Source organism: Myiozetetes cayanensis, unplaced genomic scaffold (genome assembly GCF_022539395.1).
Source record: "Myiozetetes cayanensis isolate MyiCay16 unplaced genomic scaffold, myiCay2020 scf21, whole genome shotgun sequence".
NCBI classification, from domain to species: Eukaryota; Metazoa; Chordata; class Aves; order Passeriformes; family Tyrannidae; genus Myiozetetes; species Myiozetetes cayanensis.
Genome location: NW_026087423.1, coordinates 8,161,849 through 8,174,774, shown reverse-complemented (window position 1 = coordinate 8,174,774; position 12,926 = coordinate 8,161,849). Strand labels below are relative to the sequence as shown.

General features: G+C 43.1%; 1 protein-coding gene across 1 annotated transcript in view; it reads left to right on the top strand.

The window, feature by feature from the left end:
* The window catches only part of KNTC1 (kinetochore associated 1), a 30,985-nt gene that overhangs the window by 5,648 nt on the left and 12,411 nt on the right, over nt 1-12,926 (top strand). Inside the window, 28 exon segments of the mRNA XM_050318520.1 lie at nt 416-459; nt 568-633; nt 738-813; nt 1,217-1,342; nt 1,429-1,518; nt 2,067-2,132; nt 2,625-2,686; nt 3,035-3,146; nt 3,824-3,967; nt 4,208-4,264; nt 4,355-4,456; nt 4,601-4,717; nt 5,050-5,193; nt 5,455-5,553; nt 5,984-6,087; nt 6,199-6,304; nt 6,667-6,801; nt 7,218-7,337; nt 7,869-7,938; nt 8,009-8,076; nt 8,628-8,920; nt 9,504-9,676; nt 9,784-9,881; nt 10,658-10,799; nt 11,111-11,167; nt 11,665-11,828; nt 12,050-12,154; nt 12,750-12,878. Of these exon segments, the coding sequence (XP_050174477.1) occupies nt 416-459; nt 568-633; nt 738-813; nt 1,217-1,342; nt 1,429-1,518; nt 2,067-2,132; nt 2,625-2,686; nt 3,035-3,146; nt 3,824-3,967; nt 4,208-4,264; nt 4,355-4,456; nt 4,601-4,717; nt 5,050-5,193; nt 5,455-5,553; nt 5,984-6,087; nt 6,199-6,304; nt 6,667-6,801; nt 7,218-7,337; nt 7,869-7,938; nt 8,009-8,076; nt 8,628-8,920; nt 9,504-9,676; nt 9,784-9,881; nt 10,658-10,799; nt 11,111-11,167; nt 11,665-11,828; nt 12,050-12,154; nt 12,750-12,878 (3,069 nt within the window).

Here is a 12,926-nt window from a genome sequence, read left to right as displayed (position 1 = left end):
GCTAGAAATGGTGCAAGAACTATACAAAGAAAAATTTCAGTGATGTCCTCAAAGGATGGGGAAAAATACAGTATTATATAGCAAAATGAACAGTTTAAACTTAGGCCCAGGCCTGCTGCAGTGTTTGCCTGTACTGTCAGTTGTTCTGGCTGCTTTTACAGCTGAGAACTGTGTGAAATTTTAAGCTCTGTTTAGCACAGAAAAATGCTCGGGATTTATTTGAAATGTATTTCAGTTCAGATGAGAGAATTCCTTCTTTTACTGTTTAAAAAGCTTCTTGCAGAAGACTTTTAAAAAACTTCAACAAAATCACCTGAGAGAGAAGCAGCAGTTTGGTTCTAGATTGAGACACACTCGATTCATACCACTGGTGCTTCCTTCCCCACCTCACGACTTCCCTTCCTGCATCTTCCAGGACACAATTTACTTCTTGGAAGGAATTCGGGAAAAGCATCAGATGTAAGACAAGATTTTGTTTCTTACTAGATCATTATTGTGTGAAAATGGCAGATGATTAACTGTGAAACCACCCCGTGTGGCAGTAACCTCCTTCCCTCTCATCCCCAGGGCCTCTCAAGATCCAGTTTCCATAGTTGTGATGAGGAGTTTAACTGAAGCCTTGCCAGAAAATAGGTACTGTTTGCTGGCAAATCCTATTTTAGGACCATTTTTTTTAAAAAAAAACCCACCTTTGGTACTTCTGCTGGAGTGGTTTGACTTCACTTTCTCACCCCCAGGCTGAGTCGCTTGTTGCACAAACGGAAATTCACTGAGGCAGAGAACTTTGCTCTTCAGTTTGGACTGGATGTGGAGGTAAATTGCTCAGTGAGAAATACATTTTAATTAATTAATTAATTCATTAATTAGTAAGGTTCTTGCCCTGTAACCCGACAGAAAATATTAGAAACATTACGAATACATAAAATGTGACTTTACGAAACAACTCGAAAACTAATTCCAAATTAACTGACTGTGAGGTGAACTATGATTTTATTGACAATAACAAGGAGAAGTGGTGCAGAAATACATCTGATCAAAATAACTGCTGCTGCACCACGACAAGGCACTTTTGTCCCTTTAGGTTGCAGGAAACTGTTGCTAAAAAAACCCAAACAAACAAAAAAAGGAAAGTGCACAAAAGTGTAGATTTTTTCAGTTGAGGATGCCTGCTTTAAATTTAACTGCATCAAACTGAAACTGTTTATTTTTTAAACAGCTCGTGTACCAGGTGAAAGCAAACATTATTTTAGAGAAAATGGCCTCAGCTTCTGCTGGGAGTTACGGTCAGGAAGCCTGGCTGGATCTCGTGAAAGAAGCCAAAGAGAATCTGCAAAAAATTCAGGTTTGGTTTTATTTCTCTTCCTCTACCAAGTAATTCAAGTTCTAAAGGATCTTGGGATTCATTTCAGTTGTTTCTCGTGCCAACAGGACAGGCAGTTTGTTGTGAATTATTGCATCAGCGCCCCGTGGCCTCTGTATGAGAGCACTCAGGAGATGCTGAACTACGCCAAAGTCAGAGTAAGGGGCTTTATTTCTTGGAATTGCTGATTATCCCTGAGTCCTGTTCCAGCCTTCTGTGCCACTTCAGAGGGGGACAGAGCAGCTCCAGTCACTCAAAAAGTAAAATGCATTATATATTCTTTGCTACCAAACCTTGTTCTTGGACAAAAAAATTACAGTCTTATTTTTGCATCAGAAAGCAGGTTCTCATTTTGAGGAGCAGCCTTTGTAAGTGCCTTTAAAATATTAATTTTCAAACTGAAGCTTAAAATAGGCCACCTTCACTGTTGTTTTAGCCTTTCCTGCCTTATCAAACAGCATCAGAGGGATGAAAGTTGTCTGTCTGACCCTCCATTCATGCAGAAATCCACTCAGATTGGGTTGGACCAGGTTAGACCCCAATCTAACTCTAATAAAAGAGAGTTTAAATAAAAACAAAAAAGAGAGTTAGAAATAAAGACCTCAGTTTGCAGAAGCACCAAGATTTCCCTCATGTCTCTTGAAGTGCTGGTTCTGCCTGGCAGGTTGGGAGCTGTCAGCCAAACCACCTCCTGTGTTTGTTTCAGATCCTGAAGAAGGATGAGAGGAGCTCAGCTCCATCCTCTGATGGGGCTCCAGTGTCCATAACCGAGGTGAGGACAAACTTCCTGCACCTGCAGCATCAGAGAAACTGTTACAATGTAGAGTTTTAAAAACTGTTTGCTCTTGAACTCCTAAAAAGTCTAAACAAGATCATATTTTATAGCCTGAAAGTGAACCACAGTGATGACAGGTTGAGAAATGAGCCATTCCTTCAGTCATAGAAAGATGCAGTTTCAGATGCTCCATAAATTGAAGGCAGAACCTTCCTTAAAGTGCTGTTGGGTATTAAATTTTGTTTCTTTTTTAATCCTGTTGGGAACTGGACAGGCCTCACCTGCCTTCAAAGCCAATCAGTGTGAAGTGTTACACAGCTGAAATGTTTGATTAATGCTTCGTTAAGAAACTCCCAGATAGAATCAACTGAAACTCTTGGAAAGTCTTTCCTTTCCTCCATTCTTCCTCTTTGTGATGGTTCTTCTAACCCTGCAGGATCACTTTTTGGTAAGTCCCAAACTGACCTCCAATCTTGTGTTTGCACTCAGGTACTGAGAGCTCAGGCAAGGCTCACAACGTTCTATGGAGCTTTTGGACCAGAGAAATTCAGGTTTGTTTGTTAAGGTTGAAAGCAGATTTAATCCTACCCCTGAACTGAAATTTGAGTTCATGAAACTTTAAACCCTTCCTTTACTGCTGGAAGTTTCCCACCCTGTGCTGTGGGGAAGGGAGAATGGAGAGAGGCTGTGTCATCCTGTATGTTGAAACCCTAATTTATCTCTTGCACGTGCACTTGAGTAGATTTTTTAATTCAGCGTGTATAGAGGGGAATTATTTTATACACACACAACCTGTTGCCTCTTACATCACATAACACTGAGCAGAAAAGCTTTGAATTTCTCCCCCAAGTCCTTTAACACTGACATATAATCAAGATTCTTTCCATTCTCCTTTCCAGTGGGATTGCTTGGACAGAGTTCCTCAACAACACGGACATGTTCAGGACCATCATCTGTGAGCTGCAGGAGGGACACTTCTCCTGTGCACAGTACCTGTGGCTCAGGCACCAGGTGAGAGGGCACAGACACCTCTGGAATTTGGGGAGGGTGTCAAAGCTCTTCCCTTCTCCAGCCTGATTTCACAGCCACACCAACACTCCTCTTTGAGGAGTGTTGGTGTGGCTGTGAAATCAGGCTGGAGAAGGCAAAGTCTGTGGCAGAGTCTCACCTATCACCACACTGCTCACCTGCATCCTTGGGGGGCTGAACTTATTAATGCTCTTTCTGATGTCAGATGACAATTCCTGGTGCTTGTAATCATCCCTTTACTGTCCTGCAAGGCAGAGCTCTCCGAATTTTTCATGGCCATTTGCTGCCCACCTTCAAATCCTTCAAAAACAACCCCAGTGACTCCTCACTCTGGGTGCCACATTCAGAGCTGGGGGCTGCTGATGGATTTTGAAATGCAGGACTTGGAGATCCATGTCTGTTGTTTTCTTAATAAGGCAGAGCTCTAGAACAAGTCCTAAAGTAACAGGACACTAATTTGTAAAGAAATTACTTTATTAGGTCTTTTTTTAAGAAGACCAGAGCTCTAGTTTTTCTGATCAGGGCCAGCCTGATTTTTTAAATTAAACCTTTTTTAATTCCTGTCAATGATTTTCTCTTTGTACTCGTGAAATAATTTCCAAAGTACCAGATAAACATCTACACTACCTGTCTGTCGTTGTTCTGTTTCAATATTTCAGGCAGATTTTGAAAACACCTTTGATGAGAAGATGCTGAAGGACTTGCTGGGTGCCATCCCTTTCACTGTTCCTTTGCATGAACTGTGTTTGTGGCTTCAAAATATTGTGATCCCCTTCTCAAGGAGGGTTGTGCCCAGTGGACAGGTGAGACTCACTGAATTCATGCAAAATGTCATTTTCTCAGGCCAAGACAATTTTTGAGTTCAACCTACAGGTTCATTTCTGAATGTCAGGCCCTCCATCTCCTGTCTTTGAAAGGGATTCTTTTCCCTACTCTTTGTATCTCAAATTATTTCTTTGAAAAGACATTACTAATGACAATTTTTTCTTTGATAAACAGCATCACTCTACTTATATCTGTATTTCTTTATTTTTTTTTTTTAGAAAATATTAGCAAAGTGGCTGGAACAAGGTGCTCGAAACCTGGAGTTAACTGACAAGGTGAGTCACTGCAGACACTCTGCATGTCTTGGATTTCCATGGATTTCCATATGGACAGTAGAGGTTGCTCATGTCAATTATTTTGGACAGGCAAATTGGCCAGAAAATGGACTCCAAATGGCAGAGATTTTTTTCACAAGCAAAAATCAAGGTGAAGGGGGACTGACAACTCTTGGCCACTCGACTGCTTTGGTAAGAAATGCAACAAATGTAAGAATTAGCTGAGAGAAAAGAAGGAACCAAGTTCCAATTTTCTTGAATTTAAAGATTAACAGAATGTTTGTGACACCTTTTAATAGCCTTGTAACGTACCACTGTCTCTGAATGCTCTTTCAGAGATGTGGGGACTGTGAAGAGATCCAGAGGTTAAAGAAGCTGGTAAATGATTTACAAGAACTGATCAATCTGTACAGAAAATACAACTGCAGGCTGGCCCTCTCGGATTTTGAAAAGGTAATTCTGCAGACACTCCCAAAAGTTAGGAACAACTTTTCTCTCTGCTCTGGGTGTAAATAGAATGTGACAAGATCCTGGGAGAAGGTGGGGCTCGAACTCCAGGGCCTGCAGTTCATTACAAAAGAGCAAAGAGCAACAGAGAAATTAATATACAACTGACCAAGAAGGGGCTTGGTTAAAGAAGGTTTTATTGGAGATAAAGAGGGTTGTTGGCTCTTTAAAACACTCAGTGGATGTCAGTGGCCTCTGGGTGTGAATTATTCAGCAGAGGTGCAAAGGCTCAGCACATGTGGGATGTTCTGACCTGGCCTTGTTCTGGTGCTGCCCAGGAAAACGCCACGACCATCGTGTTCCGCATGGTCGATAGAATTTTGGCCCCCGAGCTCATCCCGTCGATTTTGGAGAAGTTCATCAAACCCTACCTGTGTGAACACAACCTCCAAAAGGATGAACTTCTTCTGCAGTACATAAAGGTACCCGGATTTTCCTCCTTTGGAAGGAAGCTGGCTCAGCATGAGGGAGCAGAGAACAAACCCTGGGACCACTTCTGTTGACACTTGAATTCTCAGACTGGCTTTCAGAGCAGCTTGTTCCTGTCAGTGACCTTAATGACAGCAACTATTTCAGTGGGAGGCCAGAAAAGATACAAAGGGAATTAGCCAAATCTATCCCTCAATGTCCAGGAAACAGTTTAGTTCTAAGATAACCCTACTAATCTTTCTTTGTATCTCCAGGATTTGCTGGAACCTTGTCGGACACGATCCACCTCAGTGTTTGAAACTGCCTGGGAGGCAAAGGCCATTGCTGTCATTGGCTGCATCTCTGACACAGATGTAAGTCTATTCTATGAAAGAGGCATCAGGTGACTCCAAAACATCAGTTCAGACTGAAACATCAATTTTACAGGAGCATCTGGGCCCATTTTTACAGGAGTGCTCTGAGGGGACACCACTGTGCTGTCCTTTTATTCTGTTTTAGTCATGCCCCCAGGTGATGTTCTTTGAGAATTAAACTGCACTTTTGATGTCATCCCATGCAAAACTCACTGACTTTAACATGGAGGAAAGTCAAGCTGCACAGTGCTGGAAATGACTGTGAGCATTTTGTAATCTAAGCTGACACCTCATGTAAGGACACTGAGTGTCCTTTATGCAGGTGGAAATAAAACCCTTGCCTAAAGGAATCAGCCACGTGTGAACAACAGCCCAGGAGATTTGAAACTGCTTTGATTTGGAAAGGAGGCTGTTTGTGTTCCTTTTCCAGCTGAAGTTTGATGCAGTTCTGCAGCTCATGGGCAGTGCTACAGTGCCATGGAGTGCAGCAGTGGAGCAGCTGGTGAAACAGCACTTGGAGATGGATCATGGCAAGTAAGAAACACCCCCAGGCTACGCTGGGGTGGGGAAACACCGTGTCTGTGACGTAGTGGGATGGTTAAACCACAGAGCAAAGACATTCAGAAGAGTCTGATTTGTCCCCAGAGTGAAGTTACTGCAGGACAGTTACAGGCTGATGGAGATGAAGAAGCTGTTGAGAGCCTATGGGATAAGGGACACCAATCTTTTAAGGGACAACGAGATGATCATGGTGAGTCACTGAGGCTTCAGGCCTGGTTTGTCCCAGGGAACAGGACTTGGTGGTTTTTTACTTTGTTATTTTTGTACCATCTCCCCTTCATCAGGAGAAAAGTGGAGTATTTCTGGAGAGCTTCCTTGGCATCCTGAGGAGCCAGAGGAATATTCAGAGCTCCCAGGTCAATCCCCTCCCCAAGCCCAGTTTTGTCCCAGTCACACTTCACTCGGCTTTTCTCCAGATAAAAGTTTGAAGCTTCCAAGTAACTTGCTTGGTGTGAGCTGTGCAGTCCCCTGGGGAAGCAGGGTGGACAAACTCACTCCTTTGTTACCTTGAACACCAAGAAACTCAAGTCCAGACCTGTTTTCTTCTTGCAGATGCTTGTGAGATACATTCTGAAGCAAGACACCCCCACCTGTTTGGAGGATGCCTTGAAGATTGTAGAAGCGTATGCACTGCCCACTGGGGAGCTCTACTTCCTGAGGATGATGGACCTGATTGGCAGAGAAAGGGTATGGAAATGCTTCTTGTCAGGTGATTCTGGAATGTGGAGACAGTGACACCCATTTACAAAACAGTTGTGTTGTTTCCTCAGATCTTAAAAGCACTTTATATATATATTTTTAATTAAAATTGTAGTAATTCTACACCTCACTGCCTTTACTCAACGTTGAAAGGGAGTCCTTTGTCAGAGTTTCATCCTTCATGTGTGGCAGAAAAGGATGAAAGTTGTGACCTACAATACACCAGACAAGTTTGGAATTGAAGTCCCTGCATATTTTCACTTACTGGTTTTACTTACAATGGTTGCATCATAACCAGCTGGGTATCAGAGCAAGGACAGCCACATAACTGAGCTTCTCCAAAAGCAAATACCCATTTCTCTGGCTTATTTCTGGTTGAATTTTGTTTGTTTTTCTCCCTCCAGGGAGAGGAATCTCTGACTCTGTTGAAGTCTCTGACTCCTGCTGAAGCTGAGGAAGTTGCAGAGAGATTGACCATATGGGCAAAACTGGTGTTAAAGAACAAACCAGATGATCCTGAGGAGGTACCGAGTCTTTTCATGCAGTAAAGAAGTTATTCTAAATGCTGGTCTTGCTCAGAGGCTTAAAAAGAGCCAGGGGATGCAAATGAAAAAACTATCTTTGGAAAAAATTGGAAAAAAAAAAGGGATGAACTGATGCTGCTCTGAACAAGGGCTTGGACTGAGAGAGCTCCTGAAGTTTTTGGGAACAGTCGTTTTGGGGAGTTATTCTGGAAAAGGCAAGGACAAAGAAAGGCAGAAGGGTGGATTTATCTCCAAAGCCCTGTGAGAGGAACAGACTGAGTGTGGCAAATCCATAATTACACCTGCAAAGTATTTACTGTTTCTTTGAAGGATTCATACTTGCAATAACTTGCTGTTCCCTTGCTTTTCAACTGGTTGTATCTTAGATTTGACAGCTGTTGCTGCAGGTGTTGGGAGAGCATTACAAAGTGTCTTAACAGAGTTGAAGCCTGAGGGTCACTCTCTGCTCCCAGCAACATTTTCACTAAAAACACAAACCCCAAAGCCATTAAACCTCTTCCTTTCCTGCAGCAAAAAGCACAAATGTTTATGACCAAGACCCTCGTGGAAGTCCTAAAATTCCTGCTCAGCACTCAAAAAGGTACAAGTTTAACACCTCCCGTGCTGTTTGGAAGTGGAATCGGGGAGTAATCAATTTTCTCCTCCAACAGACAATCCTGTGAAGGAACATGAACATGAAGCAAACCTGAAGATGTTTGAGGCACTTGCCACCCTGCAGGTGGGTAGCTGATACCTTCAAACCACTTTTGATTTACTGTGGTTATTCCAAATAATTCTTACCACCTGGGTTATGTTCAAAATTCACTCTATTTACAACCTCACCTGCAAAGGTGGGGTTTAGTATTGGCTTCAAAGAGGTTCCAAGGCTCCTCCACCAATTTAAGTAGTGCCTGGGAAAGCTCCCAATTAGAACTCAGTTGTGTGTTTGAACCAAAAATTTAGACACTCTCCCAAAGTCTTAGTTGGTAACACTGCAAAGATTTCATGTTAGAGTGATGTAATATTTTATTAAGATCTTAGTTTGGTAGGTAAACTTATATTATTTAATACAGTATTTGGGGTTTCCTTCAGGTTTTTTAATTTTACTTCTCTACTGCATGACAAAATCCACTATTACATAAATCAATAGTTGATAGAAACCAGTAGAACCAACTTTGTACTGAAATATTACTCTAATAAAACAGATAATAAAAATTTAATAAAAAAGAAGACCTCAACCTTTTTAAAGAATTTGCTGTGAATACAAATATATCGTTGTTGTTGTTGCAGGAATATTTCGACATCTTTCTCTCAGCTGAAGAATTCAGCAGCCCTGCCCTGATGTCTGAGCTGCTGGAGCAGCACATAAATGCTCATGAAAGTGCCAGAGGTGCCTCCAAGTGCAGAAAAGTGCAGGCTGTGAACTGTAAATTGGGAGATGGCAGAGCCAAGAGCCCTCCCAGCGAGCTCAGGCTGTACCGCCTGGCTTTGCTCCTGCAGGTGCCACGGCACGAGCTGGCACAAAAACTGGCCTGGAGAGCTCTGGATGCTGGGAAAGTTGAAGATGCTGTAAAAATGTGCAGGTAAAACTGCAGAGGTTTTCAAGGTCCTCCCTTTTAATGGGCTTTCCTGAACTGTTTCTGATCCTTTGCAGAATCAGGTGCAGAGCGAAGGAAAGGGTTTTCTGGTTTACTTTTTTTTCCTAAAAAGGGGGTTTGAGCACCGTGCTTGTTGTTTGGATGCAGCACTGAGTGTGGAATTAAACCACTGCCTCTGAAAATTGCCCCTGCTTTTTGCCATGCCATGATTACTCAGTGCAAAGATTCCCTCCACTTTTATAGGGTAAGGCCCAATATTAAATAACCACTGTGAGAGTTGTTGGCTCAGCAGAAGGAAATGATGACCCCCTGACTGTGCACACCATGGCATGGCTTTCAGCTGGGCTCTGCCTCATGCTTAGGTGGTCACTTCATTTAAACTTCCTGCCTCCTCCCCCCAAAAGAGATCAAAGTGTTAAATATATTTTTATTATTAGTGTGGTTTATGCATTTCAGTATCTCTAAGGTAACTTAGTGAGCTAAAAGGGAATTAAATAATCAGAACAGAATGTGGCCTTAAGTAAAAGCCCATTGTTGTTTTTTTTAACATCCTTTTCTTCTTTACCAGGGAGTCCTATGAAAACCACTGCAATGAAGAAACAGGGAAGCTCCTGTTTTCAGTGGCTCAGAGGCTTTGCCACATGCTGGGAGCTGATGTTCCAATGATCCTTCCCACTGCCATGAACCTGCCAGCAGTGATCCACGAGCTGGCCTGCCAGGCAGCCACTGTGTGCAGTGCAGGTAGTTACTGTCACCTGCTCTTTGGGAAAGAAGTGCTGCAGAATTGTTTCCTCTTCATGGGATGGGGGAACCTTCTGGCCATGCTGAGGAACTTCGTGTTTTTACAGATCTGCTGTTGGATTGTCTGGAACTCTGTCAGTACACTTTGATTGCCAAGGACATCTACGGGCAGTGCCAAATAGACACAGAGGGATTTACAGCAAAGGTATTTTCTGCACCCTCCACTCCAGGTGTTATTTTCCCTCCCATTTCTCCAGCAAGATTTAATCAGAAAGCAAACAACAACAACAAATCCACACGGGGCTCTACAAAGAAAAACTTCCTCAAATATGAGTGTGTTCAGCTTAAAGAGAGCTGTGGGACAAGCACAAGTAGCATTTCCCACTTCATAAATCCTGCTGAAAACAGGAGTGATTTTACTGAACTGCTGCAAGAGAGCTGGCCTGAAAGAGTGGCAGGGAGGGCTTGATTTTTAAATACATGCATTGTTTGAGGGCACTGCCAAGAGTTTTGTAAAATTAAGATGATCAAGTCCTTGAGCAGCATCTTTGTCTCTGGTTTAGGTCAAGCACTGCTTTAGGCTGCTGGAGAGGAATGGGCTCTCACAGCTGGAGTGGAGCAGAGCTGGGCACTGTTTGTGCACAGAATGTTGCTCTTCTAAAAGAATGATCCATTTGAAAAATGTTTGCTTATAACTTTTGGCCAAGAACGTTTATGAGAGCCTCCATTAAATTAATTAAGAAATGCATTTGGGCTGTACAGCTGAAGAACTGCAACATGAAAGAGAAATGGGGCCGCTCAAGGCAGGAAATGTGTTTGTTGCTCCTGGCCTTTCAACAAAAGCAGGAGAGTAAAACCCATTTTCCAACAGAAGGTTGTGTGTTCTATTCCTGTATTCCAAACCTTGCAACACTCAGTTTGTTGGTAGCCTTATTAACTCTTCTTTCTGGTGAGTTTACTTTTGCCAATGTTCTTGTTTAGACCCCATCTTTTGGAGGAGATAAAGATCCCTACGAAGAGTGGACCTCTGGTGACTTCTTCACTGAAGATGGGATAGTCCTTGATGCACAGACCACGATGCCAGTCACATATGAATTTATTTCTTCTGTCCTGCCTCTCTGTGGTAAACTTGCTCTCCTGAACACTGAGTCTGTATTTCTTACTGATTTTTATCCAGAAATGTAAATAATTCCGTGGAAATTATCACCTCAGAAATCTCAGGTAGACAAACTCACAGAAGAAATATCCACTGGGGGGGAGGGGGTAGAATGGAAAGATGACTTTGGGTTTTGCTCTGGCTCAGGAAAAATCTGAGTGACAAATGCCTGAATTCATTTTCTGCCCTGTCCCTGTGGGATTTTCCAGGTCCTGCCAGACTTCCCAGGGTTTGCTGAGATCCTGGCACAGAGCTGATGTTCTTTGTCTGTCTTGCAGAGGACAAGGTGTACCCCCTGGAGTCCACCAGCCTGGCAAACCGTGCCTTTGCTGAAGGTATCACAGAGCTCTTTGGGTTGGAAGGGACCTTCCAGATCCCTTCATTCCAACCCCTGATGGCACTGACAGTGCACAGCAGACACTGGAAAACACGAGGTTTAAAATCAACCTCCACAAGCACGATTAGCTCAGAGTGGGTTTTTTTCATAGGTGCCTAAATGTTCATTTAAAGCCATATTTTGGTTCAGCACAGGAAACACCAGTTTGGTGGTAATTCCTACCATTCCACCCTGGGATTCTGAGCATGTCACAGCCTGTGAGCTGGGATCATCAAAGCCTGTCCAAGAAGATGACTTCTGGACAAAAACTTCTGGGTTTTGAACTAAAATAAGAGTCAGTATTAAATCAAAAGCCCTGAAAGTTTCAAAGGGAGCTCAGACTGATCCTGTGTCAGAAATTTAACGAGGCAACAGAAAATCTGCTCTGACAGGAATTCCAAGAACAACGTGGTTAATATAGATATCCTAATTATTTTCTGGGATTGTTTTTGACAGGCCAGAACCTCCTGCTGGCAGTTGGAGCCCCCCTGAGTGCAGCAGTGCAGGCCCTGCTGGAGTGCAGCCAGTGCGAGCTGGCCCTGAGGCTCACGCTCTGTGCCCTGGGGTCCTGCCTCCAGCACGGCACTTCCAACACCATGGACCTGGCCCTGAGTGAAAAGGTGGGTGAGGAGAAGATTCAAGCAACATTCCTCAGTTCAACAGCACTTGGAAACAGAAATCCTTCTTCTGTCTACAAATCTTTGCCAGACCTTACATAAATCAGCAAATGCAATTACCAGAGTACCTGTTAATCACTGTAGTGTCTGCCATGCTGTAAATGACAGGAGGGGTTGAAGGCTTAGGATTTATTTGTAATTGTGTGCTGGTTTTTTTCTGATAGCTGTGCAGTGTCAACACACTTGTTGAGACCAAGAGCTTCCTCCTGGCTATGAAAGACAAATGTTCTTCAGTCATCAGAACCACTGCCCTGACCTTGCTGCACAAGGTGAGAGTGCTCTGGGAAGGGTGAGAGGGAGCCCCATGGAATCATTTGGGTTGGAAAAGACCCTTAAATGCCAAGTTCACACTAAACTGAGCACCTAAACGTGCTCTAAACACCTCTAGAGTGGTGGCTGCACCTCCCTGGCTGTGTGCATTGAGCCTCTTGCTCTGCTTCAAAGGTACAGTGGCAGCCTCAACTTTGGGGGATCCTGTAGAGTCCTAAATTATAATAAATTATAATAATGGCCTTTTTGATCTGTAGGTGCATTGTCTCCTTTTAAATGCTGAGTTAATTTTAGATTTGTAGACTTTTTTTCTAGTTGGGGTGAGTTTTTAAAAAGCTCTCTGCAAAATCTCCAGTCTAGCATCTTCTAAGGCACTTCAGACTGAGGGGATTTACTTTCAGTCTGGCTCCAGGACATTTTGATTCTAAAGTTCTAAAACCTGAAATACACTTTTTATTCTTGTTTTTTCCCCTCCAACTTAAAGGCCCAACACACCTTTACATCACAGAGTACTTTCTGTGTTACCCTTTAAAGAAAAGAGACCTATTCCAATAAATTTCCCAGAGTTTATCATTTATTCTCCCTAAACCACAGGTGTTCAACTGCCGTGCCATCGACCAGCACCTGGCCCTGGGTTACTGCACAGTCCTGCCCAAGGAGGAGATGTTCAAGAAACTGTGGGATGTCATAAACAACACCTGGCAAAACTACAGAAAAGTTCTGGTAAACTCCCAAATCCTTGGGATCCCTTCAGCACACAGAGAATGTTGA